Genomic DNA, 25,570 nt, shown 5'->3' on the forward strand with positions numbered 1-25,570 from the left:
CGCCAATACTGCACTGTATGTTACTAACAAAAATGTAAACAAGATTAAGCAAATAAAACGTCTTTAGGGAAACAATCTGAAATACATTGATGACCACATACTAGTAACTTATAACAGCTTCAAGTGTTACCCTTCTTGGGGGTACTTTTGTCTTAACAGAGCTCTATGAAGCCCATTTTGAAGTGTGAAAATTTTTTCACACTGGGGAGGTTTGGTATAGTTGGTGGCTGGTGATTATCATCGAGCCTTCCTTGCTGCTTCTGAAATTACAGTTACCCATGGTCCTCACATCCATGGAATAAATATAAACTAATATTCTCACCAGAAGTGACAGAAAATTTGATTCACAGAATCAGTGTAAGAGTTTTAAGAATTAATGCAAGTACATTCTGTGTTAGAACAGTAACTAATTTCATTTAATGACTTCCAGGCGGTTATACAATTCACGACAAGCCGAACCCCAGAGGTGAAATTGTAATTGGTGGACAGAATATCTCCATGGGCTATTTTAAGAATGAGGAGAAAACAGCAGAGGATTATTCTGTGGATGAAAATGGACAAAGGTGGTTTTGTACTGGTGATATTGGAGAATTTCATCCTGATGGATGTTTGCAGATTATAGGTCAGTGTATTCTCATTTTGCAAGAACACAAAGATTACACAAAAGAGGGTTTTTTGGGTCAACTACACATGGCACTGTATAACCATCTACTGTAACATACCCTACCTAGAATACCATAGAACACCACAGAGTAGAATCGCTCACCACTTACCTCCCCACTCGAGAAGCAGTGTGGACACATTACTTTCCCTAGTGGCTATTTATATAGCCCCAGTTAACCCTGAACCTTAGAAAATTATAAATTCTCAATAGCAGTCCATTCTTCTGAGAATGTCGGTTGGTTTGACACTGCTCTCACTGAGCCAACTGAGATAGACTTTGAACTCCAAGAGAGCCTTTATGCTATTCACTTTAAGCAGGCAGAACCTGAAAGTTCAATGAGCTAGCTGGCAAGGACCAGTCTTTAGGGTCCCAGTCCAGTCCTTTTCAAGCCTCAGTTGTATCTCCAGTGGTCCATTTAAATCTTTCCCTGGACCCATGCCTGACCTGAATATAGTTAGAGATCTCCCGGGAAAAGTGGTTCTTCATCTAGAAGTTAGATCTGCTGGGGAAATCCCCAGTAAGCATGGTTCAATCTCGAACCAATCCCTTCCCCTCCCCTGCTTTTTTTTTTCCCCTTGATCCTTATTTGCCCTGGCATCAAAGGTAGTTTCTATGGGCATGTAGAGTGGGTTAGGCTAGAGGTAGGCAAGCCGGCACTCGTATGAAAGTCGTAAGGCAATGGATGATTATTCAAGCCATGCCATCCTGTGCCAGGAGCCCTGTTGTTTTAACAAGATGATGTCAAATATGGGAAATAGGGAATTCACGTTAATTAATTGTGTTCCCTATGCCTGACATTGTGCTACATGCTTGTGTCAATATCTCTGATTAAACTGAGAGCTGGAGAGGTCGGCTGTCATGCCCAGGCTCACATGGCTTATAATGGGCCAAGCCGCCCATTCAAATCGAGTGCGCTGAGATCCTTTTCCTTCTATTCACTTGATTATGGTGGTTAAGATTATAGTAAGATACCGAAGCATTCTGTATGGAGTCTAACATTTTAGCCAGTACTTCTTCAGCTAGGTATTTTCTTTTTAAGTGATGTGCATGGGCAAGCATTATATGTAAGAAGATTTGAGGAGACTTTAGAAGAAATCTCTTTGTCACTCAAGATGACGGCAGTGAGAGTGAAAGAAAATCAGAATTGTATATACCTTAATAAAATGGACTGTGGGTGACTTAACATTCCTCATTTTTCATCTTACAGATCGTAAGAAAGACCTGGTGAAGTTGCAAGCAGGAGAATATGTATCTCTGGGAAAAGTAGAAGCAGCACTGAAGAATTGTCCACTTATAGACAACATCTGTGCATTTGCCAAAAGGTAATTTTTCAAAAGTTGCATTTGTGCTTCCTTGTACTCACGGTGGAAGGACAACTGGAAGACATTTTGATCATTTGTAATCATAAGGGAAACACCAACATTTCATCAGCACTGGGGAATGTTAAACATTTCTGAAAGTTAACCAGCCTGAAGATCATTTGAGATAATGGAGCCATTTTTTTAAAAAAGGTTTTTATTTATTTATTTGACATAGAGAGCACAAGTAGGCAGAGAGAGAGGCAGGCAGAGAGAGAGGAGGAAGCAGGCTCCTCGCTGAGCAGAGAGCCCGATGCGGGGCTCAATCCCAGGACCCTGAGATCATGACCTGAGCCGAAGGCAGAGGCTTAACCCACTGAACCACCCAGGTGTCCCTAACAGAGACATTTTAACTAATTCTTCAACACCTACAACGTCTTGCTAAATTACTTAGCTGTGCCACAGAACTTACTTCATTGAATATCCTTAACAACTGAGATAAGTTGTGAAGTAATTTCCTAGGAAGTTTACACAGCTACTACAAGTTTTTGAAATAAAAAATCTAAGGGATTGGACCATTTTCTTTTTGTGTTAATAGGGTTTATTTTTAGGGGCTTTATCACACCCTTTAAAAAATGTAACTGTAGGGGTGCCTGGGTGGCTTGGTGGGTTAAACCTCTGCCTTTGGCACAGGTCATGATCTCAGGGTCCTGGGATCCAGCCCCACTTCAGGTTCTCTGCTCAGCAGGGAGCCTGCTTTTCCCCCCTCTCTCTGCCTGCCTCTCTGCCTACTTGTGATCTCTGTCTGTCAAATAAATAAATAAAATTAAAATGTAACTGTAAAAAAAAACCCCACAGAACATAAAAGTTATCATCTTAACCATTTCTAAGTGTATAGTTGACTAGTGTTGTATATATTTACATCATTGTGCAGTCAGACTCTAGAACTTTTTATCTTGCAGAACTGAAACTTTCTAGATATTAAACAACTCCCCATTTTCCTTGGCTCTAGACTCTGGCCCCCACCATTCTCCTTCCTGTTTCTGTTAATATGACTAGTCTAGATACCTCATATAAATAGAATCATACAGTATTTCTCTTGTGACTGGCTTCCTTCACTGAGCATAATGTCCTCAGGGTTCATCTATATTGAAGATGTCAGAATTTCCCTTCCTTTTTCAGGCTGAGTAATGTTCCACTGGATGGGGTTACCTGGGTGGCTCAGTGGGTTAAGCCTCGGCCTTTGGGTAATGCCATGATCCCAGGATCCTGGGATCAAGCCCCATGCTGGGCTCCCTGCTCAGGAGGGAGTCTGTTTCTCCCTCTCCCTCTGCCCCTCCCCTGGCTCATACTCCCTCTCTTTCTCTTTCCTCTCTCTCAAATACATACATAAAATCTTTTAAAAATGTTCCATTGGGTGTATAGACCATATTTTGTGTATCTATTCATCCATCAATGGCCAACTTTGGTGGCTTCCGCCTCTTGACTATTGCGAATCCTACTGCTATGAACATGGTTATACAAATATCTCTTCAAGATCCTACTTTTAGTTCTTCCAGATATATACCCAGATATGGGATTGCCGGGTCATATGGCCATTCGATTTTTTATCTTTTGAGGAACCACCATACTGTTTACCACAACTGCAGCACCATTTTTACATTCCTACCAACACTGCTCAAGGGTTCACATTTCTCTACATCCTCACCAACACTTATTTCTCTTTTTTTGATAGGAGTCATCTTAATGGGTGTGAAGGGCTATCTCCCCGCTCATGATTAGTGACATGGAACAGTTTTTCATATGCTCATTGGCCATTTGTGTATCACCTCTGGAGAAATGTGAAGTCCTTTGCTCATTAAAAATTTGTTCTCTCTTCTTTGCAAGTTACACAATATAGTGTTATCCACTGTAGTCAACATGCTTTACATTAGATCCTCAGACCCTATCTATCTTCTAGCTGAAAGCTTGTACCCTTTTACCAACCTGTTCCTATTTACCCCAGTTCCTGACAACCACTTCTACTCTGAGTTTCACTTTTTTTTTTTTAATGATCCCACATGTAAGTGATACCATGCAATATTTGTCTTTCTCTGGTTTATTTCACTTAATATGACACCCTCAGGGTTCATCTGTGTTGTCACAAATGGCCGAAGTTTCTTTCTCTTAGCTGGATGATATTTCCTTGTGTGTGTGTCTTAGCTGAATGATATTTCCTTGTGTGTGTGTACACACCCAACATGTTCTTTATTCATTCATCCATTGACGAACACAGGTTGTTTCTCTATCTTGGCTTTTGTGACTAATGCTGCAGTGAACATGGGAATTCAGATACCTCTTCAATATCTTTTCATATTCTTTGGATTTATATTTCTTTGTCCAAGCAATTGGATTGCTAGATCATACAGTAATTCTATTTTTTGTTTTGCCTTTTTTTTTTTTAAGGAACATCCACATTGTTTTCTATGGCGGCTGCACCAATTTACCTTCCCACCAACAGTGTGCCACGTTCCCTTCTCTCCACATCCTTGCCAACACTTGTTATCTCCTGTCTTTTTGATGATAGCCATACTGACAGGCTTGAAATGTTATCTTATTGTGGTTTTGATTTGCATTTATTTCCCTGATGATGAGTGATGCTGAGCACCTTTTCATGTGCCTGCTGGCCGTTTGTATGTTGTCTTTGGAAAAATGTCTATTTGCTTTCTCAACCCATTTTTTAAAAGATTTTATTTATTTATTTGATGGACAGAGATCACAAGTAGGCAGAGAGGCAGGCACAGAGAGGGGGGAGCAGGCTCCCTGCTGAGCAGAGAACCTGATGTGGGGCTCGATCCCAGGACCCTGGGATCATGACCTGACCCGAAGGCAGAGGCTTTAACCTACTGAGCCACCCAGGCGCCCTCAACCCATTTTTTAATAAAGATTTTTATTTACTTATTTGACAGACAGAGGTCACAAGTAGGCAGAGAGGCAGGCAGAGAGAGAAGAAGGGGAAACAGGCTCCCCACTGAGCAGAGAGCCTGATGCAGGGCTCAATCCCAGGACCCTGGGATCATGACCCAAGCCGAAAGCAGAGGCTTTAACCCACTGAGCCACCGAGGTGTCCCTCAGCCCATTGTTTAATTGGATTTTTTCCCTCTTGAGTTGCAGGACTTCTTCCTGCATTTTGGTTATTAACCCATTACCAGATAAATGATTTTCAAATACTTTCTCCCGTTCTGTAGGTTGCCTTTTTTAAAAGATTGGTTTATTTATTTGTGGGGGAGGAGAAAAGGGAAAGAGAAGATCTCAAGCAGACTCCCCACTGAGTGAGGAACCCAATGTGGGGCTCAATGTGGGGCTCGAGCTCATGACCCTGAGATCATGACCTGTGCCAAAATCAGGAATCAGATGCTCAACTGACTGAGCCACCTAGGCACCCCTGTATGTTGCCTTTTCGTTTTGTTAATGGTTTTCTTGGCTGTGCAGAGCTTTTTAGTTTGATATAGTGCCACTTGTTTATTTTTGCTTTCATTGCCTTTGTTTTTGGTACCAAATCCAACAACACACGTTGTTAAGGCTGATGTCAAGGAGGTTACCCATACTCTTTTAGGAGTTTTATAAGTTTAGGTCTTTGGCCATATTTTAATTGGGTTACTTGCGTTTTCTTTTTTGCTGTTGTGTTACAGGAGTTCTTTATATAGTCTAGATATTTTAACTTCTTATCAGCTATATGGCTAACCAATACTTTCTCCAGCTCCATAGATTGACTTTTCACACTGTTGACTATGTCCTTTGATATGCTGAAATTTTTAAATTTTTATTGTACTCCCATTTATCAGTTTTTTCTTTTATTGCCTCTGCTTTGGGTGTCAAAGCATTGTCAAATCCAGTGTCATGAATCTTTTCCCCTATATATTCTTTTAGACATTTTATAATTTTACCTCTTACATATTTAGTCCTTGATCCTTTTTGAGTTATTTTCATGTGTAGTGTGGACTGAGGGTCCAATTTCATTTCTTTACGAAGGGATATCCAATTCTCTGAACACTCATTTGTTAAAGAGACTGTCCTTTCCCCATTGAGTTGTGATGGCACCCTTATTGAACATCATTTGACCATATGTGCAGGGATTTATTTCTGGGCTTTCTGTTCTATTCCATTGGTTAAATGTCTATCTTTATGCCAGTACTATGGATTTTGTTACTTCTTTTTTTTTCAAGATTTTATTTATTTAACACACACACACACAGAGAAAGAGAGAGAGAGAGAATAAGCAGGGGGAGTGGGAGAAGCAAGCACCCTTCTGAGCAGAGAACCCAACATGGGGCTCGATCCCAGGGTCCTGGGATCATGACCTGAGCTGAAGGCAGACCCTTAACTGACTGAGCCACCCAGGTGCCGTGGGTTTTATTACTTCTTAATGAAACTGTAACACTTAACAGAAATATGTATTTGAAATTATGTGTACTGTTCAAGTCGATAATGTAAAAATGATTGTTCTCAATGTTTTAATTTCCATTTTGTGTTATTTTCTAAATTTTTAGTGATCAGTCCTATGTGATTAGTTTTGTGGTTCCTAATCAGAAAAGGTTGACACTTTTGGCACAACAGAAAGGAGTGGAAGGATCTTGGGTTGATATCTGCAATAATCCTGCCATGGAAGCTGAAATACTGAAAGAAATTAGAGAAGCTGCCAATGCCAGTAAGTAAGAAATTGCTTGTCTACTAAGTACCTAGAAGTCATTTAATGATGTTTTATGCATTAGGCTCTTTGAGATGTCTATCTATTTTGTTTTCATAATGCAGGGTTTTTAAAACCTGCTCTTTTATGGCTTTTCTCCCCCAAGTTCTGTGTTTGTGTCTTTATCTGAGATTACTTTTATATGGTTGTTGGACCTCTTGTTTTCATCCTCTAGATTTATTATCCTTTTTTCCCTTTTGTTTTCTATCTTGTCCTTTTTGTTTTATATTCTGGCAGAATCCTTCCACTTTGTCATCTCTCTGTCTATTGAATTTCCAACTTCCAGTGTCAGAATTTTAGTTTTCAAGAGCTCTTTCCTCTTTTCTCCATGTTCTTTTAATAGCATCCTATTGCTCTTTCATGAACGCACTCACTGTGTTGCCTCTTATTCCCCCGAGGATGTTCAAGGTATTCCTTTTCTGCATATTCTTCCCCTGTTATTGGTCATTCCCTACAAGCTCCACTTCCTGCTTGCTTTGCTCATAGCCTCTCCTATACCCATTGGTCCCTGTCTGTCCATTCATACTTGAGAACAAGGCACTAAAATAGTGTTTGGAGAGCTCACTGGGCTTCACTGAGAGGTTATTCAAAGTTAGTATCTGAAGTCATCCCATTTCTGTAAAGATTTCTTGAGTCTCTTGCCTGGAGGATAGTAGCATGACTGCCCATTTGGGGCCCAAAAAGAAGATATTGGAAAAGGGCAGAGGGTGGGGTGGGTGGCTCTTACCCTCACTGCATCCTTTTGTTTTCAGCTCTGTTCCCTCCTCCTGTCGTACCTAGTGTCCTTGGAGTCCCGAGTCTTTCTCGTTCAGCCTTTCCAAAAAGTAAACCTGTTGCCATCCTGCTTAGGGAAGAGCAAGGCGATTTTCTTCTTGGAGAAGAGCTGTCCTCTGAAAAAGGGCTGAGGACCAGAACTCTCTTTTCAGAGGTGTATCCCTCACCTGTCTTCTGTCTTCAGAGGCATGGGCTCAAGAGGTCCATTTGCCTCTCACTGGTGTCCTCTGTTGGCAGTGAGCTTTTATATCTTTCTTCTTTTTTTGGCAGTTAGCTTTAACTCCCTCAACTCTCCATCAGTTACTGCTAGTCCGTTTGCTTTGGGTCTTCCAAAATTTTGTTGACTACTCACCCAGTGTCCTCTTTCTCTCATCTCAGCTGTTTCCTTGTGGTTACTACCTTTTTTTAATTTAAAAGATTATTTTAAACTGTTTAAATTACTTTCCAAGGGAACAGAGAGAAACTGTGAACTCTTCATGTTTGTGGGTTTTTTTAAGATTTTATTTATTGATGTGACAGAGAGAGACACAGCAAGATAGGGAACACAGGCAGGGGGAGTGGGGGAGAGAGAGAAGCAGGTTTCCCACGGAGAAGGGAGCCCGATGTGGGGCTCGATCCCAGGACCCTGAGATCACGAACTGAGCCAAAGGCAGATGCTTAACAACTGAGCCAACAAGGCACCCAACTCTTCATGTTTATTAGGAAGCTATTAACCTAGTTTTAACCTGTTGCTTTCTCTCCTAAAAAATGAAGACATCACTTTCCTGATTAGGTTATGTATACTCATCATAAAATACTAGAGAGTACAGAAAATTATAAAGGAGGAAGTAAAAAAAAATCACTTTCTAGTAGTTATCTTTGGGTGGTAATGTTACATTGTTTATGGTATACGTACCCAGCCTGTCAGCATCAGTGACATATTTCTAAGTCAGTAGATACAGAATTGCATTGTCATTTTCAATAGCTAAATAGTATTCCAGCATAGGAATATCCACTTAAGTCTTTGTTGGATTTTAGGGTGAGTTCCTCTCCCTGGCAACACACTATAAACAAATGTAACATATTATCATGTTTGTTTATTTATTTATTTATTTATTTAGAATCCCTGGAAATGGAATTTCTGAGTCAAAGAAAATGTAAATTTTAAAGGCTTATTTCCAACTCTGTTGCCATATAAGTTCCTGGTCACTCAGAAAACCTGTAGACATGTTTATGCTTTTATCTGACGTATATAAGCACCGCTTTTTCCCTAACTAGTCTACTATAATTTATTCTTTTACATTAACTATTTAGGTTCTACTCACTAGTTGATAATATTAACTACCAGGTTGAAATAAAAAAATTATTTTTCCCCAAGAAGAACATTTATTTTAAAGATTTTGTTTATTCATTTGAGAGAGAGAGGGAGAGAGTGAACGAGCATGAGCAGGGGGAGGTTCAGACAGAGAAGGAGAAGCAGGCTCCCCACTGACCCAGGAGCCCAACATGGGGCTTGATCCAGGACCCTGAGATCATGACCTGAGTTGAAGGCAGACACTTAACCCACCAGGCCACCCAGGCCCCCCAGCTCCACCAAGAAGAGCATTCTTGTAGTTAACTCTAGACACTATGAAGTTTTAAATGACAGATGGCCTATTAACATATACGAAATTAAGTTTATGACCCTAAAAACAGGCACTTACTGTTTTTTTCCTGAAGATGGCTTTGTCAGCTATAGTATTATTGATATACCACACTTTTTATACTACTGTCACTGGGTTCCCAGAATTTTCTTTGCTACAGATCCTAATTTTTTTTAAATTCACTATTTCAAAAAGTATTTCAGCCAATAAGCTGTTATTCTTAGTCACTCTCTGAATGTACTGATGGGGAAAATGCAACTTAAATAATTTGTCATTGTACATTTCACCGTGTAAAAGCAATAATAGGGAAAGTCAACCTGGATCACAATCAGATGAAAAATGGAATAAAATTCTAGGACCTGCTGGGTTCTCATAACTTTCCTAGACTGAGGCAGGAAATCAAACAATTGATGATTTCGATAATACACAATCATCATGAGCTTCAATGTATAAATCCTAGTTTTCCTGTGCCACAAAATACTTATCTTGCCAAACTTTTGCTTCCAATGACAATTTCAGAGACTGAATGCAAAAAGTATAAAATAGTCTTGGTTGTATTCAGCTAAATCTGCCTGAAATCATACATCTTTTATAGATGGCCTCTTCATGTTTTAAATAGAAGCATGAGGTACCTAACCTGACCCAGCATGGGTGCAAGCGCACAACAAAGCCAGTCACTGAGACAGCGAGTGTACAGGAAGGAGAGGGCTTATTTGAGAGGCAGCCGAACCAACAGGAGGGCAAGTCTCACATCCACTTCCCCGAAGGGGGAGAGCACAGGGTTTTTTCTTAGTTTTTTGGTTTTTCTTTTTGTTTTTTCAAATAATCTTAGTGGTTGGGAATACATACATACGGAGGAAGAGGGGCGGATTTACAACTCTTAATGAGGAAAGACAGAGCTTGCGCGTTGAGCAAACAGACAAGTAATATACATCTCATTTCACTTTGGGGTAGAGACTTAACATTAAAGTGAGACAAAATTTGGCCCCTGCCTTCAGGAGGTCATCTTAGGACAAGGTGAGGGGCTAGGTGCAAACTCTGTGAACCAGTAAAACTGGATGGGGTCTCCGGCTCCTTATCTCCGGGAAGGAATGTATTCTGAGCCTTGCTTGTTCATAGGCTGAAACCATACTCTTTGACCTTCAGTTTATGCCTCTGCCAAGGGGGCTCGTGGATTTGTTGTTGGGGTCTGGAAAGAAAGAGTATAGCTAATTCGGGAGAAACAGGTCTCTGAAAAACAAGCTCGAAATTTCCTGTTTCAACCTCATTGACCTTATGTGCATGGTTTCACTTTCCCTTGCTTTATAGTCCTTCCTCGATCTTGAGGATCTTGAGGGAATTGGGACAGTGACCACTCTGGCTGCTTCCTGCTGGAAAAGGGCAGTTTCTAGATTTGAGGAAAGAGGCAACTTTGTACTTTGTTAGAAAATTTTCTGGTATTTAGCTTAATATGGACATTTGGCGCAATCAATATATTAGTTCCTTTTTTGATTGTTTTAGAACCATACTGGAAAGCATTTTTGATTATTACATATTTAGTTAATGTAATGTAAATAATGTAAAGATAACCCAAATCTTAATAGACCCTGTACCATTGACCTAATGCCTTCAGGGTTCTAGGAAATGTGTCCAATAAACCAGTCAATTTCCACACATCTCTGGGGAAATTCCTGGCAGCCAAGTGGCACACTCTCTGATTTTATCTGAGTGAGTTTTACTTGGGTCAGAAGGATTATCTAAACACTGCAGTTTGGTTAGAAATGGCACATATCCGAGCCTGTTGTGCATAGATAATATAGTCTTGAGCAATGTGACCATCAACATTGCTATCTTGTGACCAACAACTACCTAGGCTAACAAATGTATTTTCTTTTTGTTGGGCAACAGTGACAAGAGCAGTTTTGTTGGTGAACACACCTAAGGTGATAGAAAGATTCTTCCTCATGTGTTCATGAGCCCTGATTCCCCACCAGGGTAAAAACGTTCTCCCCAACAAACATCAGATTCTATCCTCCTGGTAGGCAGGAGGTGTTGATTCCCTTTTTGTTTGATGAAAAGGTTTAAGGGGGTTAGTACAGTGACTGGGTTCCTTGAGATTATGACTAGAGAAAGGGGGGACCAAATTTTTAAATCAACAGATTTATCTTCCAACTGCCAAGACATGGCTCCCCCAGATCTGTTTAGAAGTAGTGGGGATATCCCCCTTTAGACCAAGATTTTTCTTAGAAAAATATCACACAGATTGTGTGTATTGTTCCCTTGTAGCTAGAGTTGTGTTGTGGACCTTAGGGAACAGGTGTGCTCCTCATCTCCTGCAGCAGTCTTAGAGAAGGTCAGTTCAGTTAAACGGCTGTCTCATTTCGGGAGGTGGTAGGGCAGGTGGGCCTTCAAACTTAGGCCTATGTTATGCAAGCAGGCAGGGAACTAATAAGTGACATTTCTCTGGAAACAAAAAGAAAATAGACGTTAGTGGTTGGGGGAAAGGATAAACCCCCTGTCCTGAGTCCTGAGAGCTGCCAGTGAGATGGTTTCTAGATATCAGGTGTGAAGCATCTTTAGCTGGAGGGAGGGCAGGCGTTGGCCACTGGACAGATTTCCCTGGCTTGCCATTCTAATGTCTCTGGTGATCTTTTCGAGTGGCCCATGCACAGCAGCAGGTAAGAAGGTTGTCTAAAGTTGAGCCGCTGTGGCCATTTCACTGACATTCATTTCAAGTAGCCTAGCATCTGTTCCTAGGGTTTTAGAAAAAGGGCTGTTTTCATTTTAAATCATTTCGAGGGATTGGAAGGAAGTTGGACACCTCGGTTGGAAGGGTCATAGGCAGATACTCAGGGAGAAGAAATCAGTACCTGGCTGAGTTTTATAGGGAAACAACAAACACTCAAAAACCAGTTAATCAGAAGTAGCATCTGACAACCACAAAGCCTTTTTTATTTTTATTTTTTCAATTTTATTTGAATGCCAGTATAGTTAACATACAGTGTTGTGTTAATTTCTAGGGTACAATATAGTGATTCCACAGTTCCAGACGCCTCCCCATAACTGAGCTGTAATGTTTCAGTAGGTAGACATGGTTAATTTGAGCAAGTTTCATGTTCCTTTACTACCTGTTCAGGAGAGGACAAGGTTGGTTGGTTTGTTTGTTTTTAACATTTACAGGGGTTGAGATTATATACATATTGATGAAAAGGGTGGGGGAACATGACTCTTTTTTTAAGATTTATTTATTGAGGGAAAGAGTGTGGGGGAGAGAGGAGAAGGAGAGTGAGTGTTAAGGAGACTCCATGCTGAGCGGAGAGCCTGAGGCGGGGACTGGACCTCACAACCCCGAGGTCATGACCTGAACAGAAACCAAGAGTCAGATGCTTAATCAACTGAGCCACCCCAGCATGGGAAACTTAACGATTCTTAAGAAAGATGGAGTGTGGACTTTGAGCAAACATTTGTAACCTGTATGCTGAGTTGTTGGGGATGCAGACTTAATATTAAAATGAGGCAAAATTTGGCCCCTGCTTTCAGGAGGTCCTCTTTGGACAAGGTGAAGGGCTAGGTGCAAGCTCCATGAACCAGTATAAACTGGATGGGGTCTCGGATTCCCTATCTTTGGGAAGGAATGCTTGCAGAGCCTTGCTTGTTCACAGGCTAAAGCCATACCCTTGACCTTCAGTTTATGCCTCTGCCAGGGGAGCTAGTGGATTTGTTGTTGGGGTCTGGAAAGAAAGAGTAGCAGATTCGGGAGAAACAGGTCTCTGAAAAACAAGCTTGAAATTTCCTATTCATTTCAGCCTCATTGACCTTTCGGGCATGGTTTCAGGTATAGGTAGTATCTATCTTAAGAATACAGAGTAATAGGGGCATCTGGGTAGCTCAGTCAGGTAAGTGTTGGACTCTTAATTTGGCTCAGGTCGTGATCTCAGGGTCATGGCATGGAGCTCCAGGTTGGGCACTATGCTAGGCATGGAGCCTGCTTGAGAGTCTCTCTCTCTCTCTTGCTCTCTCTCTCTCTCTCTCTGCCACTAACCCTCTCCCTACCCGCTCATATGTGTGCTCACTTGCTCTCAAATAATTATAAAGTCTAATTTAAAAGAGAAGGATACAAATTAGTAGTTTTGTGGTTATTTGAGAAAGACCAGTGGCTTGAAATGTCGACATTTGCTGCCACCTGTAGGCTCTGTTTCATAATGTAGGTAATTTCGATAAAATGGCATGCATAAAATGCTGTTTGTTTTTTCTTCCCCCTGCTCTTTCTCACTTGCTGGCAGTGTATCCTGTTTGCCCATTGTTCTCTAAAGCTTGTAGTACTAGATAATATTTAGGAGTTCCCAAAATGAAACCTCTCATGTAGCCTTTTCCCCACTTTGAACAGGAATTTAGTTAATAAAAATGAAATATAGTGACTTTTATGAATAGGGCCTATGTAAATAAGGAAAAGAATATGAAATAAAAGGTTCTGGAGCCAAATCTATACTTGAGAATGGAAGTGTTTCTTTGAGAACCAAATGTGAACTTGGGGAGCAGATGGGTTTACTTTGGGCCTCTCTCCTCCCCATAACTGAGCTGTGATGTGTCAACAGAATAGATATAGTAAATTTGAGCAAGTTTCCTGTTCTTTTACTGCCTCTTCAGGGGCTACTTTTAGGAATTTGGCTCTATGTAATTTGAAGGATTATTTTTCCACACTCAGATATTTTTCTCTCATTTTAATGAGAAATTCAGTAATCGAAGCAAGCTTTCCTAAACCTCCAGGCCAGTATTAGGTCAAAAACTTCCATGAATTTGAGGTTTTGGCACCTGTCATGGAAACCTAGTTGTTTCTAAAGTCACCCAGGCTGGTTAGCGGTAGGCTGTACCCATGCAGATCCATGTCCCTTCACCTCATGCCATATAGCTCCTCTGTAGCTTGACATTGCCGTTAAGGGGCTGTCAGGATTTTCAGGATGAGCCTGTATTAATAGTAAGTAGTTTGAGGGGATATAATTGAATTTAAAATTACGGAGTACTTGATTGATTGATTGCGTGGCCTCATTACCTCTCTCCGCAGGCGCTGAGTTAACTCTGATACAGTACGTGCTGTCTCACATCCTTATGCCACTGAAGTGTGAAATTCACCATCCCCCTTTTGATTCTTCCTTGAGTGTTGAATACAGCTCCTGAAGAACAGTTGTCTAGAGGCATAGTTTTCCGCAGAATGAATGAACACATACGTCCACATAAATCGAGGGCTCTTGATGGAGCCCCATGGATGGCAGGGAACAAAAGACCCCTGCTTGCATGGAGCTTGCCTTCTAGTAGGTCAGACGGGGATTTATAATCTGTGGGCTGGTGAGAAGCATTCTGAAGAAAGTGTAATGTCCGGGGTGCCTGGGTGGCCCAGTCAGTTGGGCGTCTGCCTTCAGCTCAGGTCATGATCCCAGGGTCCTAGGATCGAGCCCCGCCTCTGGCTCCCGGGTCAGAGGGAAGCCTGCTTTTCCTCTCCAGTCTGCTCCCCCTGCTTGTGTTCTCTCTCTTGCTGTGTCTCTCTCTGTCAAATAAATAAATAAAATCTTTTTAAAAAAAAAAGTGTAATGTCAGAGGATAGAGAGGCTAAGCAGACTCAGGGACTCCTGTTCTGAAGGGTCCAGGAGGCCTTCTCTGAGGAGCGGCATTTGAGCGGACACCGAAATGGAGTAAGAACGTGAGCTAGGCAGCTACCAACAGGGAAGACGAGCCCAGGCAGAGGAAATGACAAATAGGAAGACTCGAAAGAGGAGGGTGTCTACATATACAATAGAATTTAAAAAAAAAAATGTGTGGGCTAAAACTACATGCAACTGAAACGATTTATGTACACTTCAAGAACTCTACAATGAAACTGAGATTGTAAGATACTAGCACCCTAAATTAACCAACCCTTCCCCTCCCCTGTCCCTCCCTCTCTCCTACCTCCCCCCTTCTCATTTCAGTGAAATTGGAGCGATTTGAAATTCCAATCAAGGTTCGCCTAAGTCCAGAGCCATGGACGCCTGAAACTGGTTTGGTCACAGATGCTTTCAAACTGAAGAGGAAGGAGCTGAAGAACCATTACCTCAAAGACATTGAGCGAATGTACGGGGGCAAGTAGAGTGCCGCCTCTCATTTACAGCTGTGCAGGAGGTGGCTTGGCGGGTTTTCAGTTCTAGAGTTTTAAGCCTTGTTGAGCTGTTAGAATGTAAGGGGTATATCATTCTAAAGACATGGTAATTTAAAAAAAAACCCCAAAGTGATTAAGATAGTCATTGAGTCTACTTTAACTTAGTTTTGCCTAGGTCTCATGTGGCTGAAATTGAGAAGTTGTTTCCCTTTAGCTGTGTTACTAATTTTAGAGCAAAAATTCTGTTTTAAAAATTAGCCCAAGATATGCTTGTTTTCTTAAAGGAAAATAATGTGGAACAAAATTAATTGGAGTAGAATGTAGTTTGCAGCAATTTGTATCTTCCAATGTCTATTGTCTTCCTAGTTCAGAAGAAGCTTAAAATACTAAGCATGACAAAAAAAAATATGTATTAACACTACTCAAAGCAGGAGTTCTGCAGGGCTTTGAAATTCTCTTCCAACCATTTCTCTTGAAGGCAAAATTCAATCATAATATAATAGAATCAAATAGTAGTACCTTGGAAACCATTTTAGGATTCATAATTGTTGGCATAAGTTAGACATAGAATCCTTGTAATATTGTGAATAATTACAGTGCCCGAAGTCTGAGTACAACAACGTTAAACACACCAAAAATATTTAGTAATATATTTTTAAAGGGAAATTGAACTGGTTTTCTGAAACTTGGAGGTCTTAAAATCAGTAACTAATTATTTGAATGATTAAGGGTAAATTATGTTAAAGACTGCCAAAAATTGTCTGTCTTTTCCAAAGAAAAAACTGAGACCAAGAGTAAGATGAGAAAAAATGAATCCAATTTTAACAGGAAGCACTTTCTTTATTTGAAAAGGTGAAACCATCATAAATATTTAGAATTCTGATCCTTGCATAGCACTGAACCTAGGAAAGGATTTCAATTTGGAATTTACCTATGATAACAGGGATTGATTTGAAAATGTCCTCGTATTAAATTACACTTGGAACTGAAGGTCTGTTTGCTGTTGCTGATTCGATTCTTGATCCGTAGTTTATTTCAGAAAGCCTTTCATTTAGCTTTAATGTGCGCAAAGCGGGTTATGATGACTGACTTTCCCAATATCTTGTTTGGATCTCTGAGTGATGACTTAACATGGATGAGTTTGGGGAAGTGACAGGGAAAGAACACACTGTTACCACTATTTTCCTGATTGTGTGAAAAGTTTAGAAACTGGAAATGCTCGATATGGGCAAAGGGAAGGGACTGATACTTGTGCAGCAATTAGGCATGTGGGCTTCTTTTTGACTCTTTCATTAAAATCTGGGATTCTAGATCTGACAGGTTTTCACACTTGAACCATAGTTACTGTAAAAAGCAAAAATTCTTAATACTGTTATTCTTTGCACTTTTTTCTTAATCATTTTATATACACACATATGCATATATATATATGCATATATATATATATGTTGCTTACATTGCTTTGTACAGATGTGGGCCACCACTGCAATTAAATACATTCTTTTTTGCTCTAAGATATTTATAATGAAAATATTTAAATATTATGTATATGGTGGTGAAAAGGAAAAAATAAATAATCTGATGTTATTATAAGCAAGAATGAAGGTTTTTGTAAAGATTTCTGTTCAGTGTTCTGCAGTGTCCAATTCAAGGCAAGTTCTCTCTGAAGTTATGTGTATGTGATTATTCTCATTTTTCCCAACTTGCCTTGGAAGCTTGAAAAACCACTGTCATCAAGTAGACTACTATTCAGCTTCTACTGTTCTGGCCCACTGTTGATCCTTCAAGGACAAGTCCCTTAGATTTTTTTTTTTCAATATGTGAATTGTTTTCCCATCTGGAATGGTGATTTCAAATATGTGAATGCATGCATACTCCCGTGTTTGCAACCCTGCCCAGTCCCATCTCCTGAAAGCTAGAACACTGCCAACTAATCTGTTGTATAAGGTCCTTTAGAAACATGGAATCAACACTTAAAGTTGGGTGCTGCTAATTCTTTGAGAAAATCCAAATATTGTTAAGGGACCAAGGGAGATGCCACTACCCCCCTGATTTTTCTTCAGAAAAAAAAAATATATGGTTATGTAAACCGATCTTACCATATTCATAGTGACTTTTCAAGTATTTGAGCCTAAAGATTTTAATCCTACATTTTTATACCTGTTTAAATTGTTCGCTGTTATGACGTGTCAGCCATCAAATGAAGTTGTACTTTAAAAATTTACTACAATTCTGTACATTTCTAAGTTGAACACTTGTGACTTTTGCTTTAATGACATGAAAATATCTTGCCTCCTGATACTTGTATTGCTTCTTTTCTTTTTCTTAGAGCAGAGGTATAATTGTATAGCTTTCAGAACTGAGATACAGGTAAATGATTCAAAGAGTCAGAAGTTAAGGAGAGGAATGTTTCTTTTGGGCATAAAGGCTGATTAATAATAATCCTTGCCTGTGTTTTCCTGATAGCATATGATGGATATGTCTGAGGTGACAGAATGAGAATAGGTTAATGATTGTGTCATATTTGGAACTCCAGAGGAATGTTTTAATTTTCAAATGTAGTTACAAATTAGAATGTATTCAGTTTTTGTACTTTCTGTTAAAATGCATGATCGCGGGGTTGTTACTTCAATTTTTGTGTTTATTCCTAATGAAAAGCTTGGTTTGTTCTTGTTTTTTAAGTTTGCACTCGAATCTTAAGAAATAAATCCACACATGTTATCAAGCTGATTTGTGCCTCATTGATGCGCCAAGATAAAACCCACAGGTTTGAAGACTACTAGCCAGCCATTATTTCTTTATTCATTTAAATTGGGTGGTTTTTAAAGTATATTTAGTTTTTTTTTTTAAAGTAAGCTCTGTACCCAACATGGGGCTCAAACTCACAACGCCGTGATCAAGAGTCACACGCTCCTCCAGTGGAGCCAGCCCGTCACCCCTAAATAGCCAGACTTTTATTAATGTTTATTTTTTTGAAGACTTTATTTGAGAATGAGCATGTGAGAGTGTGAGCAGGGGGAGGGGGAGTGGGAGAGGGAGAAGCAGGCTCCCCACTGAGCAGGAAGCCTGATGTGGGGCTCTGTCCCAGGACCCTAGGAACATAACCTGAGTCCGAAGGCAGACACTTAACCAACTGAGCCACCCAAGTGCCCCTTAGCCAAACTTGTAAGCACATATTTTAAAAGGTTTATGGACTTGCATTAAGCAGTTAATCCGGCCTGTATATGTCCCATCCATTGGTTTGGAGCATCTGAACCTAAAGCTGTTACACTGATACAGTTAATAGAGTAGAACTGCTTTGGAACACCTGATACTGTGGAATAAAACACTGTCCTCAGTCTCTTTTCTGGCTCTGCTCCTCACACGCTCTATGACTGTGAGCAAGTTCACGAATGTGTGCCTGCTGCATTTTTCCATCTGAACGAATGGGGTTGGTTGATCAGAGGATCTACCCCATATGGTGGTTGCGAGGATTAAAACACATTAGTCCATGTAAAGTGTTTGGATCAGGGCAACCTTAGCCAGGCAATTTCCTCAGCGAGCTGGTTTCACGTATTACTTAGCACACTGAGGGCTTTAAGGCTTTCAGGCTTGCTGGTCCCAGAAGACCGTGGAGGGTTCTGGATATAGAGGAGAGGAAGCCTGGCTCATTCTATCACTAGCTTTGTAACCCTGGACAAATCTCATGATACCCTCTTAGCCTCAGTTTCTTCTTCCTTTATTTAAAAATAAATAAATAAAAGGACCAAACCTTGAAGAAGACACTCTTTGTCAAAATGGAATGGTGAACGACAGAGGAAATCAGGCATGTCATGTTGCCTATAGGGTTGAGCACTTCTAGCTTTCCATTGGGACTGTGGTTTGTTAACGACACCCTAGGTCCCGAATTTTCCTAGAAGGATGTGAGGCTGTAGATGAAGCCATCACAAGAAGTGAGGATTCTCCTGTACGCTCACTCTCTCTCTCTCTCTCTCAAATAAATACAATCTTAAAATTTTTTTTTTTCTGGCAAGGAGGACATGAACGGTTAGTTCATAACAACAGTTCTGAACTAGTCCTGATTTGGGCTCCAGCCTCTTTACCTCTACTTTTTTATTAAACTGTTTATTTATTTTAGGTAGGGGAAGGGCACAAGGAGAAGGAAAGAGGGTTTTTTTGTTGTTGTTGTTTTTAAAGATTATTTATTTGACAGATCGAGAGAGAGAGAGTACAAGTTGGGAGAGTAGCAGAGGGAAGGGTTGAAGCAGACTCTCCACCTAGCAGGGAGCCTGATGCAGGACTCAATTCCAGGACCTCAGGATCATGACCTGAGCCCAAGGCAGATGCTTAACCAATTTATCCACCCAAGCACACCACGGGCAAGAGAGTCTAAAGCAGACTCTGCACTGAGTGTGGAGCCCAACTTGGGGCTCAATGTAGGCGGGGCTTGATCTCAGGACCCCGAGATCACAACTAGAGCTGAAACCAAGAGCCAGACACCTAACCAAGTGAGCCACTTAGGCGCCCCTGTCCTCTGTCTTTTTCTTGGGAGCATCCTGAGTAGGGTCAGGCATGCTTGGCGTAGACAGGTAAGATAGGTAATACAGTGAAGAGGTTGAAGGATGGGTGTATTTGGGCACGTTGAGGGTGAAAAAGATGAATCACTTAGGTTCATCACTTTCTGTCCAGAACGTGCTAAGCCTCAGAAGGATCGGTCTTTGGAACTAGCGTGTTCCAGTAAGGGTGCAGGAGAGCCCGAGGCTCAGGTCATGAGAAACCTCTGTTAGCCTGACGGCTGTGAAGAAGGGGACAAGACAACTCCAGTGACCTTAAAACACCCGCACGCAGATGAGTGTATGTCAGTGTTGGCACCCGCTTGTTGTTTCCACTGGGCTTCGTTTGTGAGACATGGCATCTTCACGTACCTACAGTTCATCTCTTATTTGTTTCCCGCTCCTACCACCCTAGACTGGACCTTCAGTCCTTTTCCCCTAGAACTACACATCGACCTCCTAACCTGTTTCTTGGCAAGTCCACTCCTTCCATCACTGCTGGTCTACTCTCTCGGATGTAAACCTACCAAACGGGGGACACCTGGGTGGCTCAGTGGGTTAAGCATCTGCTTTGGGCTCAGGTCATGACCCTGGGGTCCTGGGATGGAGCCCTGTGCCAGGCTCCCTGCTCAGCGGGGAGCCTGCTTCTCCCTTTGCCCCTCCCCCTGCTTGTGCTCTCTCTGGCTCTCTCTCTGACAAAGAAAGAAATCAAATCTTTAAGAAAAAAAAATCAAACTTACCTTGCTAAAATACCACCTTGTTGATGCTATTCTTACTCAAATCAAAATGTCAGCTTGGTATTCAAATCCCTGGATCCCTAGTAAGGTGAGCTCATCCATTTAAGTGGTTCTTCACCCTGGCTGCACTTCAAGATGAACACCAATGACAACAAAAACCCAAATAAACAAAAAGCACCTCTTTGTATTTATTTTTATTTTTAAAAATACATTATTATTTATTTGAGAGAGAGTGAGAGTGAGGTCAGGAGCAGAGGGAGGAGTAGGGGAAGAAGCAGACTCCCCACCCAGCAGGGAGCCCGATGCGGGGCTGGATTCCAAGACTCCGGGATCATCACCTGAGCCAAAGGCAGACAATTCACGGACGGAGCCACCCAGGCCCCCACCAGAAGCATCTCTTTTTACGACTAAGCCACAAAATAATTCCTAGAGAGGACAGTCTTCATAGGTTACAAGGAAGGAAGCTCCTGGTTAACGGTCAGCTCCCATAACCCTCTTATTTGTACAAGACTGAGTTTTCTTTTGCTTTGGCAGACTATTTCCTTTGACGCTTGCAAACCTGAGAGGTTCCTGGAGAATGAATGTTTCTCGGGTGGCATTCCTAAAGGTATCAAGAATCAGACACAGGCTTTAGTGGTGGGGCCACTCAAAAGTGCTAATTATCAACTCTAAATAATTTACATTGTTGCCTTGGGGTTGTAAGAGATCAGTCAAACAAAACAAGTCAAGGGACTCCAGACTCCCATATCTTGTTATCTCCCCAGAGTGACTTTTGCAGCATAAATCTGAAAAGGAGTCTTTCAAAGTCAGATATTTCTTCCTGTGCCTGGCTATTGGCAAGCGCACAGAGCTATAGGAAGCTTAGAATCGGATATACACACACACACATACGTATCTATTACGGACATGTCCAAACGTATTTTCTTCTTCATGGCCAACAGCCCTACCTTAGGGGTAACTCCACATTCCTTAGGGTAGGGCATTCCAACGCCCTAATTCAGTTTGGGATGGTGAACCGCACATATCCTCACAGGAGAGTAGTAAGGAGTTGTAACGTGGCTCCCCAAGAGTGGATAAGGGACGAGGCCAGAGAGGGAAGCCTAGGGACGTCTTCCTGCCCAGACAGTGACTGTTGGATGCATGAATGAAATGAGGGATCTAAGAAATGAGTTAAAACTCTGTCCAGTTTGATAGCCAGCCTTCTCCCTGGAGGGGGAGGGAGAGGTGGATTGGGGGGAGTCCACATTATTTCTAATCCGGATCTGCATTTCATTAGCCATAGGGACTCCCTGTGGCAAGAACATTAACCTCCCTGGCCGGGGCGGGGGGGGATGGGGGATGATAAATGTGTCTGAGTGAAGGAAAGGACATGGGGTCTTCTGTTTCATTTCAGCAGGAGCCTTTGGTTTGTCTGCGAGAGGGCTCTTGGGCTCTCCTTGCTCGTGAATTCTTTCCTTGGGCTTATGATATAAACAGCTCTCTCCACCCTATCCTCCCCACCCCGGGGTTGTGGGGTATCTTGGTTGGCTTTTGGTTTCACTCAGAGAAGGAAAAACTCCAAACTGGCTTGGGAGCTGTGAGAATTCAGCCTTCTGCCTCTTGGAGAAAGGCTGTAGGACTTTATCCTCTTACAACTTTGTAACTTTCTATCCTCTTACAACTTTGTAACCTTCTCTCTGTAAAGTTTTTTAAGGTGATTAAAGTTAAGAAGTACTCCTGAGGGGCCCCTGGTGGCTCAGACGGCTAAGCTTCTGCTGAGGTCATGATCTCCAAGTCCCAGGTCCGAGTCCCACGTTGGACTCCCTGCTCAGCAGGGAGTCGGCTTCTCCCTCTGCCCCTCATCCCGCTCGTGTTTTCTCCCTCTCACTCGTCTCTCTAAGGGGGCAGGAGAAGGGCTTGTGCTGTCAGCACTCAGTATCAGACGATGGGCGTGCAATAGAAGCTGTACTGTGAGCTGAAGTCTCTAACTACGTAGGAATTTGGCAAAGGCAGAGATCCCTTTAGGATTCAGTTGTCCGAGAAGTGTTTCTTGGAGCCTCCAGCCTGAGCCTAATGCTGAAGAGACACGAGTGACTCTTAGCAGCTTCTAGCTAATATCGAAGAGTATGTACTCATCTGTAGCAGCATCGCTTTTGTGCCCATCAGCCTGCAAGGACAAAGTGGAGTGAGAGCGATAGCGATCTCGTAGCTTGAGGCTCTAGACCAGAGATTGCCCAGAGATTCCAGGTGTGCTGAAATATTGATATCTCGGCCCTTGGGAGTGGCCAGGGCTCCCTGGGAGGTTGACTTTATTATTCATTCATCCCAGGGCATCATAGACGTTATCTGTGTGTGCTTTGTGGTGAAAGCTATGGGAAATACACCTCTAGATACATCCCTCATCTTGGAAAACCTTGGTAACACGTGACCATGATGCCATGCCTGTAGTCCCAGGCAGACTGTCAGGTCTGGGAAGGTAGACAATGTCTGTCTCGTTCACTGCTCTCTCTCCAGGGCCTGCCACTGTGCCTGGCATGTGGTGAGTTCTCGGGAAAATATTTCAAGCAAGGCAGATCCACAATGAGATATCACCTCATACCTGTCCAAATGGTTAGAACCAAACAGACAAGAAATAACAAGTGTTGGTGAGGATGTGGAGAAAAGGGAGCTCTTGTACACTGCTGTAAATGGGTACAGCTACAGTGGCACACAGTATGGAGTTTCCTCAGAAAGGTAAAAAATAGTGCTACCATACGATCCAGCAATTCCACTTCTGGGTATTTATCTGAAGAATATAAGACATTAACTCAAAAAGAGATCTGCAGCACTGTGTTCACTGCGGCATCATTTTCAATAGCCAAGATATAGAAACAACCTAAGCGTCCACTGATGGATGAATGAATGAAGAAAATACAGGAAGTACGTGCGCATGTGCACAAACACAGAGGAATATTATTTAGCTATAAAAAGAAGGCAATGTTGCCATCTCTGAAAATATGGATGAATCTTGAAGGCATTGTGCTAAGGGAAATGTCCAGAGAGAGAAAGACAAATATTGTGTGATCTCACCTAGATGTAGAATCTTAAAAAAAAAAAAAAAAAAAAAAGCTCATAGATTCAAAGAACAGATTGGCAGTTGCCAGAGTGGGTTGTTTGGTGGTTGAAATGGGTAAAGGGGGTCGAAGGGTACATCTTCCAGTTATAAAATAAATAAGTCATGGGGATATCATGTCCAGCATGGAGACTATAGTTAGAGGTACTGTGATGCGTATTGGAAAGTTGCTAAGGGTGTAGATCTCAAAAGTTCTCATCATGAGAAAAAAAAAAATCTGTAACTGCGTACGGTGACTGTGATCATTTCACATTATATACAAGTATTGAATCATTATGTTGTATACCTGAAAGTAACATGTCAATTATGTCTCAATTTAAAAATAGAAAAGATTTCATGAATGGGTAAATGAATAAGAGAGTCCAGACCTTGGAGGATGAGTAAGATTTGAATAACATGGAAGGGTTAAACATTTGCAGGGAAGAATAGCACAAACAGAGACATATACAGTCGTGGTGTGCACCAGACACAATTTGGAAAACAAAGTTGAGGGGCTGAGAACTGATTGTGTTTGGAGGCAGTAGGAAATTAACAAGCCCCATCATGCCTATTTAGCATAGTGCTGGATAAATAAAGAGCCACTGAAGCATTATTGCCCCAAAACAAAGCCAAAAATTAAAACAAACACACGGTAGTTGACACAACTGGTCTTGATTTTTCTCTTAGCATCTAATTTTATGTCAAGCTGTGCCTACTCACTGTGGGAACCAATTTCTCATTTGGTCTGGGTCCCGATTCCAGTGATTCCTAAATGTTCCCAGATCCTTTCCCAGCTCAAAGGCCCTCCCTGAACTCCCTGGCACACACATCCACCCCAAACCCCGAGCCAAAGGCTGTTCTGCCATCCCTCATGAGGCAGGGGTGCAGGGAGGTGAACCTTGTTATTTCCCTTACCCTCAGGGATGTTTGCGGGGAGAACTTTTACTAGTATTTCCATTTTGCAGAAGAGGCAACGAGCACAGAGAGATTGAGTGATGTCTCCTGGTAGCACAGCCAGGAGGTGGCCAAACCAGAAATAAAATGCTGAGCGTGGCTGCTCTCAACTACCATACTCTACTCTTTGCCTCCTATAGGGTCTCCACCATACCGCCTTGCAATGGTCTAGGTAGCTCTTGACCCCTGGAAAGTGAGCTCTATGCTAGAAGGAGGGTCTCTCTGGATCCCCGGTGCTGAACCTCCTAACGCAGCACCTGGCACAGAAACTGGCATCAAATGCTCCGGTTGAAAAACATTCTGAAGGAAGCGGCTCGAAAACTCCGGGCTTCCACCAGATGGCGCTGTGGGAGTCCAAGAGAAAAGCGCCCCTGGGACGCTACCTTTCCCACAGAAAACCCCAAGTGCCCACATTGTTTTCTTTCCCCTTTCAGAGAAAACTGAGTGGGTGGAAGAAACATTTTTAAGATAAGGTCGAGGCGTGTATTGACACAAATTTGACAATTGACTTTATGACCTTGTATTTGGGCCCCCAAAGGGGGGTTATCTGCCACCCATTTTGATTTCATGCACTGCTTTGAAAGACCTCAAGAGGAGTTACAGATTCTTGTCATCATTAAAAAGCTAGAAATAAAATCTGACCTGCGCAAAGCATTGAAGAGGGCTGTGCAGTGGAGTGGAAAGTCTTCTGGGCTGGATTCAGATGGCTCGGTATGAACCGATGAGGGACTTTAGGAGAGTCCCCTCTGCCTGGACCTCTGTGTCTTCTGTTGCAAAATAAGGGGGTCAGATGAGTCTTCTGACACGGAAGGTTTTTTTCCCCCCTCCTTAGCCTCTGTCTGAAGGACGTTATACAGCATCATGAGAGCGTGACAGTAATGAAGATTACCGACCCTGGCCACCTGCATGCTGTGTGGCTTTGGGCAAGTTACGTAACCTCTCTGGGCCTCAGTTTCCTCGTCTGTCTAGTGGGAATGGTACTATACCTACCACACAGGGTTCTTTTTTTAAAGATTTTATTTATTTATTTGTCAGGGATAGAGGGAGAGAGAGAGAATGAGCCCAGGCAGACAGAGAGACAGGC

The 25,570-nt window shown here is 41.9% G+C and overlaps 1 protein-coding gene across 8 annotated transcripts in view; it reads left to right on the forward strand.

Moving 5' to 3' along the window:
• ACSL4 (acyl-CoA synthetase long chain family member 4) overlaps positions 1–17,918 on the forward strand; it is an 82,621-nt gene extending 64,703 nt beyond the window's left edge. For all 8 annotated transcript variants that reach the window (XM_082717334.1, XM_082717330.1, XM_082717332.1 and 5 more), the window contains 4 exons: positions 431–622; positions 1,872–1,986; positions 6,492–6,649; positions 15,027–17,918. In XM_082717334.1, coding sequence (XP_082573460.1) covers positions 431–622; positions 1,872–1,986; positions 6,492–6,649; positions 15,027–15,184 — 623 coding nt within the window. In that variant the 3' untranslated portion in view covers positions 15,185–17,918. The remainder of the gene's footprint in view (positions 1–430; positions 623–1,871; positions 1,987–6,491; positions 6,650–15,026) is intronic.
• The last annotated feature ends 7,652 nt before the right edge of the window (positions 17,919–25,570 follow it).

The sequence above is a fragment of the Mustela nivalis genome (genome assembly GCF_964662115.1).
Source record: "Mustela nivalis genome assembly, chromosome: X".
NCBI classification, from domain to species: Eukaryota; Metazoa; Chordata; class Mammalia; order Carnivora; family Mustelidae; genus Mustela; species Mustela nivalis.